General features: G+C 42.8%; 1 protein-coding gene across 7 annotated transcripts in view; it reads right to left on the reverse strand.

The window, feature by feature from the left end:
• The window catches only part of GRIA1 (glutamate ionotropic receptor AMPA type subunit 1), a 299,136-nt gene that overhangs the window by 54,151 nt on the left and 224,567 nt on the right, over positions 1 to 20,418 (reverse strand). For all 7 annotated transcript variants that reach the window (XR_008314540.1, XR_008314541.1, XR_008314542.1 and 4 more), the window contains 2 exons: positions 15,417 to 15,623; positions 14,121 to 14,491 (listed from right to left, as the gene is read on the reverse strand). Coding sequence is in view for 3 of the 7 variants with exons in the window: in XM_053288235.1 (XP_053144210.1) it covers positions 14,121 to 14,491; positions 15,417 to 15,623 (578 nt within the window). In the remaining 4 variants the exon portion in view is untranslated. The remainder of the gene's footprint in view (positions 1 to 14,120; positions 14,492 to 15,416; positions 15,624 to 20,418) is intronic.

Here is a 20,418-nt window from a genome sequence, read left to right on the forward strand (position 1 = left end):
AAGATCTACAAATTGAAATTGAAAGTCTGTGGCAGAAAAAGACCCAAATAATCCTAGTGGTAATTGGCACCCTGGGTGCAGTTTCAAAAGACCTTGAAGAGCAGCTCAACACCATAGGGGCCACAGAAATCACCATCAGCCAATTACAAAAAACAGCTTTACTGGGAACAGCCTATATTCTGCAACGATATCTATAACAATTGACAATAAAATTCAGCCATCCCAGGTCCTTGGGAAGGACTCAATGTCTGGATAAAACATACCAGTCAATAACACCTATCTGACTTTGTAAACAGGAAATAATAATAAATTAAAAACATACCCCAGTGAAAAGGAATCCTTGCTTGTTAATGGTGTTTCTGGGGACCAAAGGTCCCTATTGGAGCAACTGTGAAAGGATGGGGTAGGAGTGAGAGTTGGGAAATGCCAATCTGTACTTTGCAACAATCTCTTTGGAAGTGGAGAAATCCCATTTTGATTTCAGTCGTATCATAGCATTTCTTACAACTCACAGCTAGTCTAATTTCAGTGGTAAGGGAAAATGTTTAGTGGAAGATGCTGAAAGAAAAAGAAGCTTCAAAATCTGACTACCAGCTTGCTGAATATTTAGGGCTTTCAGCCCTGTGGCAGTCAACTTCTAAATGCTCTCATTAACTCTCTGCATAAGGACAGCAATGGCAAGGAAGCTCAGTCTCTCCCTCCCGGTACTGCCTTGGCTGCAGCATCTTGGTTGCTATGGAATGTGTACTGATTTCAGAGGGCAACTGCTTCTTTATTTGTCACTATACTTGCTGTTTATGAAGCTGTTTCCATGGTGAGTCACCACCCAACTAACTTCACAAAATGCATCTCAGGAAGAGGGTGGGGAGAGATGGCCACTAACTCCCAGAGAATTGCAAGTGCTGCTGCAGTTTTCCAGCCTTCTGCTCCAGGCTCTGTCACAATGGGAGTTTTTCTAATGAATGAATGAAGGGAAGGCCTTTTCTAAAAGATGCAAGAGGGATTATCTTTCTTTCCTAGAAGAAAAGATTGTGCTTGTAGCTTGTTACAACAAACGACAGCAAAGGAGGGGTCGTCTCCGGCTGGAGAATAATGCTTGAAGATTCAAAGCTATATTGGCTATGAGAGTTGACAAAGAGGGAGTTTGCACGGTGTTCTCATTGTTCCACAAGTGGTTCAAGCACAGGCACATTGACCTTTATGAGGTAAAAGCATTCTTCACCCTATCCACTCTCTCCACGCCATGCATAATTTTATAAACCTCTGTCTACATAAGCGCATAAGAAAAGCCCTGCTGGACCAGACCAAAGATCCATCAAATCCAGCATTCAATTCCTGTAGTGGCCAACACAAGCAGGGCATGGAGACAACAGCCCTCCCCAATGGATGCCCCTCCAGCAACAGAGATATCTTGCCTCCAACAGAGTGGTTCCACATCACCATCATGACTAAATGTCAGTGACAGACCTCTCCTCCATGAATTTGTCTTTTCCTTTTTTTTTAGAGGATTTACAGAGAATGTTTAGGGGCTTTATCCTTTGCCAACCAATCAGTTAATGGGATAAGACAATGCAAAAAGCATAGGTAATGCTTCCCAACTTTGGCCTCTCAGATTCAAGAAAAATACTGCTCCATACTATCCAGGTGTAACCCTTCATACACACCCAGAGCAACATGGGCACTGCTTTACTGTTTTCAACATCCATTTATCTGTGATACATGTATGGATACCAGGGTCACAGGTTTAAGCCCAAACAATACCTGAAAGACTGCTTGCTTCCAAGGGTTTCTGCCCACCCAACAAGATGCCTTTGCTCCATGCACCAATGTTGAGAGAGACTAGATTGTCATGCACACAGGTCAGGGCCTTCTTTGTTGTTGCCCCCAGACTCTGGAATGCTCCCCCAGTGAATGTTCGCTCTGTGACAGCTGTGGCTGCTTTTAAAAAACAACTAAAGACCTTTTTATTTACTCAGGCTTTTACCTCCTAGAGGCTACCAGGTTTCTCAGCTTTCTTGCCTCTGTTTCTTTTTAATTCTTCCTTTGGTGTTTTATGGTTTTAATGTTTAATTGATTTTAAGATTTTAAATGTAACTTTTACAGAATTTTATTGTATTTTAATTTTTGTAAACTTCCTTGAGATGCCTTATGAAAGGTGGTATAAAAACTGAAAATAAAACAAATAAAATTAAAAATCATGGGGGCCTTTCCGACCCAGTCATCTCTCTCCCTTTTTGGCTGTGTGACTATCTGGTGGGAAAGACCAATGTGGTTGGCTTCATTCAGGTGGTTGTAGTCTTTCCATGCATACAACACCACATTATGGGGAAGCAGCTTGCTGCAGATACGTATGAAAGGTGTTTTAAAAGATAGCTCAGCTAGCAGAACCTCCTACATCTTAGCCAGAAATAGACTGTTAAAGGTAATAGCTGCTTGAGATGACTGAGAGGAGGGGTAGGAATGTGGGATCATCTTTCTGCATCCTTTAAGCTTCTTGAGGGAAGAGACAACAGCAAAGCAAAATAAGGATGTGAAAAGCTAGTATTGTTCCATTGGTTAACACAAGAGAGAGTCATAGGGAATACAGAGCTGTCTCACAGTGGGTGAATTAATCCAGTTTTCTTCATTTTTCAAACCAAGGATCCATGTTTAATCCCAAACTGAAAGATGGGACTCACTTCCATTTTTATTTTACCATATACACCTGTGTCCTCAGTTTTCTCTTTAGAGTGAACAGAAACAAAGAAGGGCAAGGACTCCTGCATTTTAAACAGTTGTATAGTTGTATAAGAGGGAATTTTGGCAGGCGCAGCTCATCATGCAGGGGTTAAAAAGTTATTAGGTAAAATGCATGGGGGCAGCATCCTGCAACAGGAAACAAAACAAACAACCAAACAACCAGGGACTCTCTGGGTGCAGCAGACAACGCAAACATAAAAATTCTTTTGGAAATGTTTTTTGAAGATCCTTCAAAATATGATGCATCCTATTTCCCGAATAAGACTTTAGATTAGTTCACATGATCATTAATTGGGTAGGACAAGTGTCCTACCCAAGTTCAGGAGCTGTATGTCCCATATATCCTGACCCATTTTGTGACAGTGTGTGAGTAAAAAGTAAGGTAAAAAGTGATTCTGTGGGAGTCTCACACTGGGTAGTCTCACACTGGGTAGGAGCATATAGCTAGAAGTGTCAAGAGGAATAACAAAAACCTCTTTAAATATATCAAAAGAAGAAAACCAGACAAGGAGGCGGTTGGCCTCTTAGATGATGAGGGCGTGAAAGGGATTATTAAAGAGGATAAGGAGATTGCAGAGAAGCTGAATGAGCTCTTTGCATCTGTCTTCATGGTGGAGGATACTGACCATATGCTCTCTTCAGAACTGAGCTTTCAGGTTTAGCCGCTGAAGAACTGGGCCAATTTGAGGTGACAAGGGAAGATGTTCGAAACTGTCTTGAAAAATTAAAAATTAACAAATCACCAGGGGCAGATGACATCCAACCAAGAGTTCTGAAGGAACTCAAATGTGAAATTGTTGATCTAATAAAAATATGTAACTTGTCCCTATAATCAGGCTCTGTACTAGAGGACTGGAAATTAGCCAATATAACTCCGATTTTCAAAAAGGAATCCGGGGGGGAATCAGGGAAATTATAGGCCGGTCAGCTTAACTTTGGTGCCAGGTAAATTGATGGAAAGCATACTTAAGGACAGAATTGTTAAGCATATAGAAGAAAAGGCCTTGCTGAGGGAGAACCAGCATGGCTTCTGCAAGGGCAAGCCTTGCCTCACCAACCTTTTGGAGTTCTTTGTCAACAGGCTTGTGGATACTTGGACTTCCAAAAAGCTTTTGATAAAGTCCCCCACCAAAGGCTCTTGAGTAAACTTAGCAGTCATGGGATAAAGGGACAGGTTCATGTGTGGATCGGCAACTGGTTGAAGGATAGGAAACAGAGGGTAGAAATAAATGGACAGTTTTCATAATGGAAGGAAGTGGGAAGTGGGGTCCCCCAGGGATTGGTACGGGGACCAGTGCTCTTTAACTTGTTCATAAATTATCTAGAATTTGAGGTAAGCAGTGATGTGGTGAAATTTTCAAATGACACTAAACTATTTAGGGTAGTGAAATCCAAAACAGATTGTGAAGAACTGCAAAAAGATCTGTCCAAGCTGGGGGAGTGGGCAACAAAATGGCAAATGTGGCTCAATGTAAGCAAGCGTAAAGTATTGCATATTGGGGCAAAGAACCCAAACTTCACATATTCACTGATGGGATCTTAGCTGTCAGTGACTGACCAGGAGGGAGATCTTGGGGTCATGGTGGACAGCTCATTGAAAGTGTTGACTCAGTGTGCAGCAGCTGTAAAAAAGGCTAATTCCATGCTAGGAATCATTAGGAAGGGGAAGGGTTCCCCCTCCCAATATTATAATATTAGCTAATATTATAATGTCATACAAATTATAATGCCCTTATACAAAATCTATGCAAAATCTATGTTGCAGCTACATCTGGAGTACTGTGCACAGCTTTGGTCACTGTATCTTAAGAAGGATATTGCAGAACTAGAAAAGGTGCAGAAGAGGGCAACCAAGATGATCAGGGGCCTGGATCATCCTCCTTATGAGGCTAGGCTACAGCATCTAGGGCTCTACCTTGGAAAAGAGGCAACTAAGGGGAGACATAATTGTGGTTTACAAAATTATAAATGGAGTGGAGAGGGTGGACAGAAATAAATGTCTCTCTCACACACACAACACTAGAACCAAGGGTCACCCCATGAAACTGAAGGTCGGGAAATTTAGGATCGACAAGAGGGAGCACTTTTCACAGAGTGCATAATTAATCTATGGAATTCCTTGCCAGGGGATGTGATGATGGCCACCAGCTTGGATGGCTTTAAAAGGAGCTTAGGCATAGTCATAGAGGACAGGTCTATCAATGGCTACTAGTCTGGTGGCTGTGGGCCACCTCCAGCCTCAGAGGCACGTTGCCTCTCAATACCAGTTGCAGAGGAGCAACAGCAAGACTGAGGTACGTTCCTCTTGCCTGTGGGTTCCCCAGAGGCATCTGGTGGTCCACTGTGTGAAACAGGATGCTGGAGTAGATAGGCCTTGGGCTTGATCCAGCAGGGCTGTTTTATGTTCTTATGAACCCAGCTGCTTAATGAGTAGGAGAAAAAATCCATCCTACCCAGTGGGAGTCTCACACATGATCACTTTCCCTGACTCCTATCTTGCTTTTTACTCGCACATGATCGCAAAATGGGAGCATGCACAACTCCTGAACTTTGATAGGGATGCTAGTTCACATGATCTAGCTTAGTCTCTTGAAACATTTGGACTAGTGCAAGTGGTTTTCCAGATAAATTGTCTGCTTTACCTAGAAAGTTCCTGTTCTTGTTTTTTTCAGTGAAAAAGTTGTATCTAGCAACATCTCTCCTTTTGTGCAACTATTAAAGGTAAAGGAAATCTCTCTCTCTCTCTCTCTCTCTCTCTCTCTCTCACACACACACACACACACACACACACTTTGTAAAAAGACCACCAAGGGTACCAGCTGGCATGTGGCCCACTTGTGGCTCTTGACCTACAGCTGAAGACCAGCAGATTTCTGTCCTGATTAAAAAAACCTATGAACAGACTGAGCGAAGAAGAAGCTCTCCTAGCAGCTGCCCATCCTTTTACTTGGAGCAGTACGGAGCAGTTTAGAGACAATGACTGAACATCAACAGAAGGAAAAACTTCTCTGAAACGTTTTTGGCTGCTAACCTGAAACTCACTTTGTATGGAGAGATTAATGGTCCGAAGAGTACAAGATGACAAGGGGAGGATAGATATAAATACAGGATGCCATCCACTGACCAGATAGATAGCACTTTTATTTAGACATATCTTGTAGACATCATTATTTATAGTTCAGTAACAGGGAAAAATAGTGTATTCTCCAAGTGATCGATACCAAGCTTGAGTTGTGTGTATATTTCAGTGCAGCCATTCTGTCTGGCATGCAGTCAGACTTCTCTATGGCAGCAGAGTCCACCGAAAACAAACTGGTGCTGACCTAGATGCCCCTCTGCTTCTGTCAGCACTTTGCAACATCCCCTAGTAAGGGTCCTGTGCTTCCCTCCCCCTAAGTAAGGGCCTCTAGTACATGTCACAGCCCCTCAAGAGCCATTTCTGCTCTTAATAAAATGAAGTATATCTTATTGTATGTGTACTTCCCAGGAGTAGTGCAAAAGCTTCCCACAGTAGGCAGGCTGTTTCCAGCACACAAGAATAATTGGGTAGGCAGGAACAAGGGCAGAATGTGACATTAATGACATATTTTGCTGAAATCTAAGCAGGCAAGGCATGAAGATTAAATATAGGGATAGAAAACTATAGTGGCCGCTGCTATTGTTTCTAATACTATTTCTGGTTTTGTTTTTATGCTGGTTTTAACAGAGGACATTTCAATTGCTCTAAATGTTTGTTTTATTGCAATTTTGTTGATTTTATTAGCTACTTTAAGAACCGCCCCCCATAGTCTTTTCATCAAGCATTCAGAAATATCTAGATGTGGAAAATGAATCAAGTATACACTTATAGTTATTTGTATAGCACTTAGCACTTATATTTATATACCGCTCTATAGCCGGAGCTCTCTAAGCGGTTTACAATGATTTAGCATATAAATACGTTTAAAAGCTAGATGCTAAAATAGTTATCAGTTTTTAGAGCAGAGCTGGGCGAAATATTATCATTTTATTTTTTGAATGATAACTCACTATTCCAAGGCGAAGAACTTTCCTTCTAAAACATTTATTTCCCTTTTCTTTTTTTAACCCTGTTAGACAACATTTTGGCCTTTCTTTCATGCTCCTGGATTATTCACTGTGTGATCCTACCAAATCACATAGCATGACATAAACAAAATGGTGTCATACTGCTGCATGTGCTGGGAAAGAGAGCTAGTCTTGTGGCAGCAAGCATTACTAAGTAGGGTTCATCTTGGTTTGTATTTGGATGGGTGACTCCATATGAGCAACATAAGATATTCCGCTTAGGGGATGGAGCTGCTCTGGGAAGAGCAGAAGGTCCCATGTTCATTCCCTGGCATCTCCAGATAGGGCTGAAAGAAACTCCTGCCTGAAACCTTGGAGAGCCGCTGTCAGTCAATACAGACAATACTGAGCTAGATGGACCTATAGTCTGACTCAGTATATGGCAGCTTTCTATGTTCCTGTGTTCCTACAGAGCTTGCAAGATTTGGAAGTTGGATGTGCTCAGAAGGCAGCCTTTTTCAGACCTTCCCCCCCACCCAAAATATGGAATAGCTTCTCTTATTTTTAAATGGGCAAAGAAGCCAATTTTATTACTTCAATTTTTCATTATTTTCTAAAGCTTTGATGCTCTTGATGTTTTTCTTCTGTCCTCCTCTCAGATTCCTGCCCATATGCGATTGAAAATGCCTCCAAATTAAACACTCTTTCTCTCTTACTTTCAGTTGGAGTGCATTTCTATTATGTTTTAAGGTGGTACCCTTGGAAACATGCCATCTCTGATCAAGGCTTTTCTTAATGTCAGTGTGAATAAAATAAGCAGCCCTGACCTTGTGCTTAACACAGGCATCAGGCTTTTATCCAGTCGCTCCTGTGGTGCGGGAAAGGAGGCTGCTGTGCTAGTAAGTGGCAGCAAGAAAGCTCCAGCTCTTGACTCTGATGTTAGTTGTTGTGTTTTTTGCCCAGAATGTTAAAAGGGAATTTTTCTGGCAGAATATGCTGGAGAAAGCCTGAAAAAACTGATAAAGTCTCCCCTTAACATTGACAAAGTCTCCCTTTAAATTTGCATGCTGATGCAAATTGTGTGAACTGATACAGCTGTCTGTAATATTGATCTGATGCATCCTGGTCCAAAGTCTGAGGAAAGCAGGACTAGAGCAGCATGTGGGAAAGAAGAAGCTGCTGTGTACACTCCCGGGGGTGGGGGGGAAGCAAGGTTTCAGACATCACACACATCACCTTCTATCTGTTAATACTTGCATTCACATGCTCATTTAGTTGAGGAGCCTTTTTGGGTGGTGGACGAATGGGCATCCACACCATTTGTGCAAAGTAATGTCATATGAGAAGACCATGCATAGAATTGTATGCACAATGTTCCTTGACCCTTTCTGAGGGGGAAGAAATGGCCATATGGTGGAATATTTGCCTCAGAAGAACATACTCATCCTATGAGTATGGTGGAGTTAGGGTCAGCGTCCGGAATCAGCACTGTGGGCAGCTGTCAAGGGCCCACTGCTGTTCTTTGAGGTGGCTGGTGGCAAAATGACTCTCTTGGGGAGGGAGGGAATCCTTCTGCCACCACTTCCTTCAGGCTTCACAAATGAGAACTTTAATCCAGATAACCCTGTGAGCTCTCATTTGCAGAAAGGACAGCTGGGAGGAGAGGAGGTAACATCTCAGCCCCCTTCTCTCCTCCTCATCTACAAATAGTAGCCTCCCTCCAGAGGTCACTTAAACTTAAGTCACACCACAATGGATTTGGGGGTCAGGGAGCTCACCACCTACCTAGGAGTGGGGCCATAGAGGGCACTGTGCTGAGGAACTCTAACACCTGGATCCAGCCATGGTGGAATGGGGCTGATACAACTTTTATATCACATCATCTCAGTTACAATACATACAATAGACAGATCTGCAAAGGCTGATTCACCTTTTGAAATTAACACTTGGTGCCAGTTCCCACAGATGTCTATGTAGAAGTGGTATGCATACATTGTGGTACTCAGGACTCTCCACTGCCCTGACATATGGATGTACAGTCATCATATACCCCATTTTAGTTACATCTTATTTTGAGGGGGAAGGAACTTGGGCATCTGCATTTAAACCCTGCAACACATGTTCCATTCTATGCACAATGTGTGCTGTCTGTGGCTGTGTTTGTGTGGGGTGGTGGTGGTTCCACTGCATCAACTTGGTTCTTCCATGAAGAAGATTGTGTACATCATGCTCAGGGGCATAACTATAATAGGGCAAGGGGAGACAGTTGTCTGGGGGCCCACTGCCTTGGGGGCCCCCCAGAAGCAAGTCACATGACTGACACCCCAGCCACGCACCTGCTTGGGCTTCCTTCAGTTGTTTCGTTGCTTACTTTTTAATTAGTTAATTAAATGTAATTGAATTTGTGTGCCAGTAAACCTCTGTATAGGTACTTTTTGGAAGATTTTGTTGGTATGAGATGAATTTATTTTTTATGAAATTACAATGCTATTAACAGGTAACAATTTAAACAGAGAGACCATGTAATGACCAAAAAGTAAAACCTTCCCCAGGAATGACAAGGACCATGGAGTCAGATCCAAGCACGTAAACAAAAATAAATTCCCTGATGCAGCTACCTGTACTGGTCCCTATCCTTCCTACTTACTTCTACGTAAGGAACTTCCAGTTGATTCCCAGCCCAAAGTTGTTAGTCCCCCATTTCCCTACAGTAGTTGCTGATCAGACTTCACCCAGAAGCTTCTAGGGAAGAACTGAACTCTAATGCACCCCTCCCCTACACCTCTATAGACTGTTGTCCAGTAAACCCTGCCCCTCATTCTGGATTGGGCCAAAGGGATTTGATTCTCCCAAGCTTTCTTCCTTCCTTTTTTTTTTTTTTTGGAGAAGCCCACCCTCCAAGCAGTTACTCTAATTGAGGCCTCCCTAAAGCCTGACTATCACTACAGGCTAGAGATGTGCATGGAACTGGCAAGGGCCAGTTCAAAGGTGGGGGGACACCTTTAAGGGCAGGGGAGAGTGCTCTTAACCCTCCCACCACGTTTTCCCCACTAGCACGTTACTTGAAAAGGGTCCGGCAGGGTAGCAGTGTACCTCCCTTACTGCCCATTCCTTCATCAGACTGGAAGTGACAGGAAGTACCCCATGTGTGTGTGTGCATGTTGGTGCAAGCGTGTGCACATGTCACGCATGGCCGGTGTGTGCGTGTGCACACACCTGGGGTACTTCCTGTCACTTCCGGTCCAACAAGGACCCTTTTCAAGTGCAGCGGGAAATGCGGTGGGAGAGGTAAGAGCACCCTCCCCCGCCTTAGAGGTGTCCCCCCCGGCCTTCAAACCAACTGAACCGCTGGTCATTCGAACATGTTTGGAGGCCTGTAAAAGGGCCTCCAAACAGGTTTGTGCACATCCCTACTACAGGCCATCTAGTAGTAGTAGTAGTAGTAGTAGTAATGTGTGGCATCTTTAATAATTTCTTTTGAAGTCACTGTCAATGAAACATACCAATGCCAAGAGGACTTAAAAAAAAAAAGTTTGTCCTATATACTCAACCCCACCAATCACAATTTATCCACATTTGAGTCACCAATTCACATCTGCCCTCAAGTTTAATCAGTAAAAGCACTGGTTGGTTAATTGGCCTATTAAATCAGCTAAAGCTTGTAAGCCAAATAGTAATATAATGTTAGCTGCCATGAACATTTGAAGAGATCAGGTTAGAAATATAAGTAAAAAAAATGATTAATAAATGAGTACATGTTTTTTAAAAGAATATCCTATGCTGAAAAATAAATCATGTAAAGCAGCCATCTGATATATTTAAACTATTCTGTCATTGGGTATGTTATGCTGATTGGAAACTATGTTCATTTTATAGTATCAGTTATAATAATCTATATACCAACACATGTGGCTAAGATAAGAGAAAACTGTGAGGCTTCTCTTTTTAAAAAAATCTGCTGCTGCTGATGGTGCTCCTAGCAAGGACTTTAATGAGCACAAGATACTACTAGATATCTCAGAATCGGTAATCAGGCAATGACCTTTTAAGGCTCATTAGTATCAGAAACGTTACAGATGTCCAAATGCCTCCAAGGTCTTTGTTTCACTACTGCCTGGCCTCTCATGAGTAATTTGTCTAGCAGACAACACACAGCTCAGAACCAAAGCATATGACAGAGGACTATTTGTTGTGATCCAGTAATTATATGTGTCCTGTCTGTATGTCTCCACTCTGTTTTATCCTGCACTCAAAGCATACTGTGTGTACAATTAACTTCCATCCACAGGATTCACAGAGCATGTGTATCTCAGACTTCCTAAGAGGGAAGAAAACCTTATGTGGTTTCACAAGTATTGTAAATAATTGTACACAAACTTGTCCAGCTACACAATGGCATAAATTGCCCAACTAGAATTTTAGGGCAGAATTCCATGAAATTCTAGGAGGGGGCAGGCTCAACAAATCTGAGCAATTGAGTTGTTTTATTTCACCAGACGGCAATATAGCTTGCCAGTCTCTAGGCCCTGCTCATGCCAAGCACTAGTGGTTCGTTCCCATTCTCGCTATGGGTTTGCTTGTTTTTTCTGTACAGATTGCCACCCCAGTGGAGTCACTTGGTAGAACAGAGGTAAGGGCCTGATTTGTGCAGAAACAGTCTGCACCAAGCTCTGAATGTGCACATGCATCCGGGGCCTCAGATCTGCTACAGCCTCTACAACAGGCCTGCTCAACTTAGGCCCCCCAGCTGTTTTTGAACTACAACTCCCATAATTCCCAGCCACAGTAACCAATAGCCAGGGATTGTGGGGGTTGTAGGCAAACATCTGCAGAAGGGCCGAAGTTGAGCAGCCCTGCTCTACAACATGGGTCAGGCCCTCCCTTTCCCAGAGATATATCGTTAGCAGGGAGGTCCTAATTAGTGCTGTGAAGGCCATAGCAGGCATGGAGGCCTGCCTCTAAATCCCGATATGTGCTGATGACATCATCAATGCATGACCCGGCCTAGAGACCTCAGGCACGAGCACGCATAACCCTAACATGACCTGAGGCAGTGGGGAACCTGAGTTGGTTCTAGACTGATCCCACTGTAGAATTCCTGTGTTCCCCCATTTCCTAGATTTCCAAAGTGAGTTTGACAAAGCCAGAGATTCACACACACACAAACGCAAATGGGCCATGTCTGTAACAAACCATGCACACTACTGGACCTCCTTCCTGACAATCCTTTTTTCACTTCCTCATTGTCTACCTATCCCGCCCTTTCTCCATGCCACTGGTTGATCTGCTCTGATGTCTCAGAAGGACTTGTGGGCATGGTCTCTCTGAATTGTCACAAAGGGGCTACCTAATCAAATTATGCTTATGATGTGTAAAGTTTTGTGTCTAATGCTATACGAACCCTGAAATATATTGAAATATTGTATATGCCTTTCTTCCAGATTCATCAATATCCACCCTATCTCCTAGCATCTAGAAATGGGAGGGCTTGGCATCCTCAGAACCTCTCAAAACTCATAACTGATTAGCAGTACTGAACATGTAGAGTTTGAAATCAGTTCTAAAGACAAAAATATATCCCTTTTTGTTTGACAATAGGAAACACCAAAACCTGCATAAGGTTAAACTCACTGATGCATATGTCTCTTCTCTTGAATTATGACCATGGTCTTTGAATCTGATCCTGTCCTAGTTTGGAGGTTGTCTAGATTGTTCGAAATATGATGTCCATGGTGTTTTCTAACACATATGTTAATATACGAGGCTGCAAAATCCTAGATAGATAATTGCAAAATGATCCTCTACTGTTTTGGTTCCAAAGTCTCAGCCATTTTATTCCCCTGAACATGTGATGTCTTTGGTGAATGCTTAGGTGCCATTCCTAAAAGTGGCTGACATTCTACATAGCAGGGGCGTAACAAGGCTGGAGTGGGCCCAGAGACAAAATTTAAAAATGGGCCCCTCGCTGATGCACACACACACTTCACAATATATAGTGCACTCACACTCACATCCCCATTATGCCAGCTTCTCTAGAAAACTCCACTCCCTCGCTTTAACCCCGTCCCTCTACCCTCCCATGGGGAAGAGCGCTCCCTGCTCAAAGTTGCTTCTGCAGACAAGGACTTTGCTGCATGCATGTCGACTTTGCTCTGAACTTGGGGTTGGCTTTTCCACTGCACCGAAGCTATGCAGGTGTTGGGGAGTCATGTGACTTGCCTCTGGGGGGCCCCTTGAGGCATGGGGGCCCCCAGGCAGCCGCCTCCCCTTGCCTAATGATAGTTACGCCCCTGCTACATAGTCTTACAAGGGCAGAGTAAAAGTTCCATCCTCAAAGGATTCAGTAAACTAATCAGGCAAGGCTTGGCTTGCAGAGCAGTGCCAGCAGAATGGGGGAGAGAAGTGGTTTTTGCTTATCCTCCCATGCAAAAGTCCTTTTTGCATCCAAAAATATGTCTGTGAGTGTTCCTGGACATGAAAAGGGCTGTTGCGGGGATTGGAGAGAAGGGGAAATCATGTTCCCTCCTCCACTGCCTGTGCTGTTCTGTAAGCCAAGCTTCACCTGCAGTTAGCTTAGTCTCTCTTTACAGGATGGAGCTCTTGCTCTGCCCTCTAAGGCTAAGCAGAATATCAGCCACTGACTTTCAACTAATCAAGAATAATATTACCTAACAGTTACACTTTCCAAGAGCAACCATTTTGTTTGATGCAGTGTCTACTGTTTTCAGAGAATCCTCTTTAAACAGTTCCAGAATGCTTACTTTTTTTTTTTACAGTACTTAATTTTCCCCACACAAATTGTTGCCTGAAGGATGAGTGCACAACAAAACAAAAATATACGTGTCACTCTTAAATACACTGAATAAAGCAGTCTTCTGCATGGACTACAGATGTTATGCAGCTACATAAATAAATATGAGGATCATACTGTATCTGTGCTATCATGTCTTGGGCCTTTCTAACTATGCTTAGAAAACTGGGAATATTGTTTGATCGTTACTGATTAGTTTGCAACAGTGGTGGTGGGGGGAAGTGACAGCAAAGGAAAAAATGAAGAAAGCATACAGTGGTTCGGAAAGGTGCTTTGACCCCCAAAGCCAACAAAAAAACCAAAACAAAAATAAACACCCACAACCATTTAAAATGGGCTAGATGACTATAGATGACACAGCAGGATGACACAAGTTGCTGAGGCATCAGTCCAATGCTTCAGTATATTCAAGCATAAGGGTTAGTTTCAGATACTACATTGGGAAGGGGATACTACATATGGAAGAAGTGAAGAAGAAAGAGAAATATCCCACAGCATGCAGTAACTCCCTGCAAAGTCTGCATCTTTAAAGAAAATTACTCACCTTGGTGATATATCACATCCTTGTTGCATAAAAGCTCCCAAGGAGAACCAAAGACTATTAAAGATCCCAAATTCATTTGTTTGGTCATTGGCTGGCTGGTCACGTCCTTCCTCCAGCTCCTCGTTATGCCACTCATAAGGGCTGAAGCGACTGACCAGGAAGAGGACAACGCTGACTCCGATGTAGGCAAAAACAATGCACATCCAGATCTCATAAGCTAAGGGATCCAGAAAGGAAAAGACTCCGGGTTTGGATTTTTGTGGTTTTTTAATCATGATAGATATGCCCAGGCTCATAAATGGCTTAGAAAAGTCTATAACTTCCTCTCGCACTAGAGTGATGGTTAATGGCGCAACGGCCACGTCAGCTCTCTGAAAGGGAAAAGAGGTCGGTATTAGGCATGTCTGGAAGATCTGCAGTGCACCAGCCCCAGAATGTATCAAGATTTTGCTATGGAGTGTTTTCCATTAAACAAATATTTTCATGCTCCTTTTTTTATACACCAGAGCGATCTTGACTTCCTGCTATAAAGTTTGCTTTTTAGGAACCAGGGAATTTTGTAAAAACAAAAAACAAACCCAACAGCAAATGCCCAAATATCCAGTTTCAGTATTGAAAAATACAAGTTATATTTTGTGCAGAGATTCTATTGGCCTTGACTCTTTCTCTGTTTTTTTCCATATCTATTGCCATTACTGATTGGATTGGGCAGATTGATTTTACTGTCATTATTTCATAAAAAATAATCCCATTGGAGCCCTGTACTATTTCTTTTCCTGATAGTAACAGTCTATTTCTCCCCGTAACAAGTCTAGTGGTATGATCCCTCAACTGATGCCACAGACTAGGACCTGTGACATCTCTATTCTATAACGCCTTACTAAACATTACTATTCAGAAATGACACAATGATAACAAGCCTTAAGACTGCACAAGCCAAAAAGAAGAGTCTCTTGCTGGCGTGATGCCTGGTCATTTATTTCCAGCGGGAGATGCTTTTGCTGCTAACAAATGACTGACACCGATAATTTCAATTGCCTGCAAATGGTTCAGCTAAGTGGCTATTTGCCAGGTGTACAGTATCGTTAGTGATACAGCACATTTACTGGTGCAGATTTAAATATTTGTCTTGCTCTGATTGGTGAATAATGATCAGCCACGCAGCAACTGGACAGAAATGGCAAGTGACGGTGCAAAATCATCTGAAACCTTCTACAATGAATAATACACTTTGGGTTGTTCTTGCATCATTAAATGTTACAGTTTTAAAACCACTAGATCAGAGCTGGAACTTACTCCATATACTAGCTCCCCGACCATGCCATTCCATAATTTATTTTCAGGATCTCGGGCTCCATACTTCCCATCAGCAACAATCTGCAACCGGTAGTCATAGCCAACATGTTTTGCGATCTCAGCAGCCAACTCTACGCAATATCCTTCATACCTGTCATTTCCATTTAGCTGCTCGTTGTTCTTTTTCTGCATCACATACGGGGCTTCCTGACAGGCAGAGAACAAGTTACAGAACTAGGTTTCAGCTTTCTGGATTGCTTGTTGTATAATCCCACAAGAAAATGAACATGATCAGTACTCATGCTAGCATCTATTGGAAAGAAGCTGTATATAACCTCTTTCAGCTGACATTAAAAAATATATGATACAACACAGATCTGACATCAGGAATTGGCACCCTTGGGCAGTTGTTGAGAGCCCAGGGTAATCAGAAGGCCCACTAGAGATCCCTGAACTGTCCAGATCATGGTAATGATGTAATGACTGTAGCCCAGTGGCAGAGTATCTCCTTTGAATGTAGAAGGTTCCATGTTCAGTCCCTGGCATCTGCAGGCAGAACTGGGAGAGACTCCTGCCTTGGGACAGCTGCTACCAGTCAGTGCAGTCAGTAAGTTAGGTGGACCCATGTTCTGACTCAGTAGAAGACAGCTCCCTATGTTCCTAACAGCATCCAGGAGAAAATTCCCATCCGCTGGTGGGGAAGCTGTCTAGGAGAGGAAAAGGAGACTGTGCAGAGACAAAGGGTAAAATAAGCTACCAAATCTCCCCATGGCAAGGTAAGCCAGGACCTATTCACATGGGAGGAGACCCACAAAGACTTTGCCCCAAAGAGTTTACCTCCAACCAGGAGCCAATCCGATATACACAACTGTACTTGGACATCTCCCAACTTACCCACCAACAACTAGGAAGGCAAAGCCACGGAGGAAAGTCTATCAGCTCAGGGGTTGGGAGTCAAGGCAGAAAGAGAGAGGGTTACTGCTGTTTGCAGTGTGAGCCAGTGAGTAGCATCACTAGGGCAGTGCCACTGCCACTGCCATTCAAGGGAATTTTGTGAGACCTTATACTGAAAGTAGGAATGGTATCTCGGCAGGCATTTGAATGTCAGTGCTGCTGATGCTTATTTGAGAAGGTTGGATCCAAGGTTCAAGGAAGACACCCAAGTTGGGTCAGCAGCGGCATCTTCCTGGGCTAGATGAAGCCACCCAAGGAAGGGAAGATGAAGATTTGGGGGGGGGTGATGAAAAACTCCTTCCTTCTACTCTCCCATTTTGAGACAAAAGGGGGTGAAGATAGGGTCAGATTTGGAGGCAAAGCAGGGCCTGAGGGGCCACGCCAATATGGAGATGGCTAAGAAGAAAACTTATTCATTGTGAACACAAAAGGAAACCCCCCAAACCCAATGCAAAGCTGAACATTCCATATGCCTGAACTTCATAGTTCTATTCAAATAGTGCCAATCTGATGTATTGATCTAGATCCACCCAGCCATCCCCAATAGGATTCAGGATCTCATTCCCTTCTACCTGACTGCGTTCTCCTGACTGCAAATCAGGTGAAGGATAAACACATCATGTGGCTAGATTACAGGATGGGCTTCCTGCTATCTATTCCTAAATGACCCCAATGTGGCTCTAGCTCCTTTTCTATAAGTTGCCATTCCAGTATTTGCCCAAGGAGGCATGGTAGTGCAGATGCCTAGGAATTCTAGGCATGATGGCTGTTCAGCATTCCCTGAAACAGATCCAGCACACAGGGCAGTTATCCCTGATGATGAAAACATGAAATTGGTGTTTCTGCCAAGACTTGATATCAACAGTGATGAAAGAAACAGTCCTGGCAACATTACGATCCCAACTGCATTTTCATCCAAATCATAATGAATATCATTTAAAGAATGTAACACACAAATGTAGCCTTTGTAATTGGCTAACCTAAGACACTGTGCTTGATATCTGAACAGTCCCAACAGTCCTCAGACATGAGCAATTGTAACACATGGATCAGGCCATCACAGCCATTCCCATATGTCTAGGGATGGCACAGAATTCTACATCAACACGTCTTAGGAGTTTATAGTATTTCAGTAGGCCTGGTCCTCTTTCAGAAAATTCTATTCGGATTAGACCCGATTCAAATTTGACAATATTGGATTAAGATTCAGTGGGCTCTGGTAATATGAGATATCAGTTCTGGAATTCAAATCTGAATTCTGACTTAAATTTGGACCCCCCTCCCCCCATAGTGGTCAATTGGGAAATTTGGGGGGGGGGTCACCAAAAATCACTGGTTGGTCCTAGAGCCTTGAAACTTGTCACACATGTGGGGTAGAAAGTCAAAGCCCAATGTAATGAATTTTAACAGGATTGGTGAATCCCCTGATATTTGGTGATTTTTGGAAATGTTTGTAAAAATGGATTTTGCTTGCTTCAAGCCAGAACTTTACAGAAAAAATTCTGAAACAGAAGACTCTCCTTCATGAAGGCAAAGGGCAGATTCCTCCACATGCTGGTGGAATGATGGTCCAAGGAGGGACCATGTTTCAAGGTTCTGGACCAACCAGTGGTTTTTAGTGGTCCCCCCCGCATTTTCATCGTTACAACTTTACAAATCTAATTTTAAAAAGAAAAAAAAAAAAAATAAAACCAGATTCAGATTTTACTGATATTTACCGATCTTGAGCAATTTCAGATAAAATCTGAATTTTCAAATCCAAATTTGCACAAGCCTAGCATTCAGTATCTATCAGAATTGATTCTGGAGCTTGAGGATTCTTACCAGCGGTTGGATAGATTCCAGCCCTCTTTTCTGCATTCTTTTTTTAAATGGTAGAGGACATGGCCAGTTTACATTAGCAAAAGGGAAACAATCGGAGAATCTTGCATTGGAGTGGTGGTAATGATATTTCAACTCATTTGAACCAGATCACTTTTAAAAGCTTGCAAAATCCCATGAGATTTTTGGAGATGGCGTGAGGCACATTGGTGAGAGGGTTATGACAGATAGCATAGTGTAGAACTTACACACACATCCTTCTGAATTTTCCTCTTTTTAAACCTGGGGAGGGATGGGCACTACAATAGGTTCCTTCAAGTCCATGTAAGGCAATGTAGGGAAGTGGTACAGGGAGGTGAAGATATGTGTGTTCACATGTGTCTCTAGGTTACTGAAGTAGGTTGCACCAGTTCTTGCTGTGATTGGTGGGGTGGGTGGAGGTCAATATCTTGGCTTGAGAACCCATATTTATTTAATTTCTTTTATCTGCTTTAGTGACCTCACTATGGTGTCATAGTGAAGGACAGAAGACACCCTTAAGAAGAGAGCAACCACTGTGCACAGCAGGAGAATCAACAGGTTGATGATATTGTTTCCTCTTGCAACATGTAATGAAACAATGTCAAGGAACCAAAGACCATGCAAGTGTGTGTGTGTGTGTGTGTGTGTTCCTGTTCAAAGATGGCTATGGATTTGGTTTTCAAAGTAACTCTCGCAGGTAGGAACCATCTACCTAGGTGTCAGGAATGCTAACAAGAATGGAGGGCAACATAGCAGAGCTCATAGCAGAATCCATAGCTTTGGACCCCAAAGATAATGAAAATCTAGGGGTGAAAGGTTACTTCTAGAAATTGAAAGTCACTCTACACACAAATAGTTGCAAACCCACACACGTGCACACACACACACACACACACACACACACACACACGGGAAAAAAAACCCTAGTCAATTGGCTTTTTCAATTCAAAAAGTTGAACATTAAATATAATTGAACAAAAGAATAACCAGCTTTTTGAAATCTATTAGAAAAGTAAGTTGTACAAATGTGTTCTCCTTTCTTTTAAAACCAAACTGTTACAACATCTTCTCATCAAAATCATGATCGCTGTAGATGCCCTCCACAGCATATGCCTATGGGTGTACTGTGTGCAGCAAGCACACAGAGTGGCATGATTCCCTTCCCTCAAGGATAGTGCAATGGTTGTCCTCTGAGAAGAGAAAAAAGAATAGTTTTCTAGTTATTGGACATCAAAATGCATTGCTGTGAGTGTTCTAAAGCCAACTTATTTTGATTCTTGTTTAAATCACTTGGTTCACACTGTGCATCCTTTAAGAAAAGGAACACTGCATAAAACAAGTAAGACATCTAAATGCACAGCCATAGCACATTACATCCCATCCCTGCTAACCTCCCCACCCGCATATCATTAAGGGCTGCTTGATCCTCCTCAAAAAGTGCGGAAGGATCTCGTAATTCATGCCTATGCAACAACTCTGCAGGCTCCCTGACTCAATGTAGCTCTGAACTCATTGATGGATTACTGCCCCTCATGTCTGTTGGAAGTGAAGGACTCTGTGTTACCTCATGCCTCAATGACAGAGGGGGACAGACTAGAGTCAGAGGGCTAGAGGGGTCAAGATATTGGTCATTCCTCCTCTCTACTGCTCTGGCACTATCCCTTTGATATGTAGATTGCTACTCTCAGGGACTTCCTTCCTGCCTCCCTCCCTCCCTTTCTTCCTCTTCTACCTAACACACACGCTTGCCTCTCTCTGCAGCATGTGCACACAGAGATGCAGACAGCATCTGTCTGCTTCCAGCTAGCTAGCTAGATTAGAGATTCTATCTCTCCACTTTCCTATCTAGAATGGAGTTCTCCAATAAAGATTCATTATTATTTCTTCTTTACACAGTCAGACAGGTGTTATTGACTGGTTTGTTTTATCCAGACATCGAGTCCTTCCCAAGGACCTGGGATGGCTGAATTTTATTATCAGTATTGTTGCTGTTGTTATATATATAGTCACAGAATATAGGCTGTTCCCAGTAAAGCTGCTTTTTGTAATTGGCTGATGGTGATTTCTGTGGCCCCTATGGTGTTGAGGTGCTCTTCAAGGTCTTTTGGAACTGCACCCAGGGCACCAATTACCACTGGGATTATTTTGGTCTTTTTCTGCCACAGCCTTTCCATTTCAATTTGTAGACCTTTGTATTTGGTGATTT

Source organism: Hemicordylus capensis, chromosome 2 (genome assembly GCF_027244095.1).
Source record: "Hemicordylus capensis ecotype Gifberg chromosome 2, rHemCap1.1.pri, whole genome shotgun sequence".
Classification (NCBI taxonomy): Eukaryota; Metazoa; Chordata; class Lepidosauria; order Squamata; family Cordylidae; genus Hemicordylus; species Hemicordylus capensis.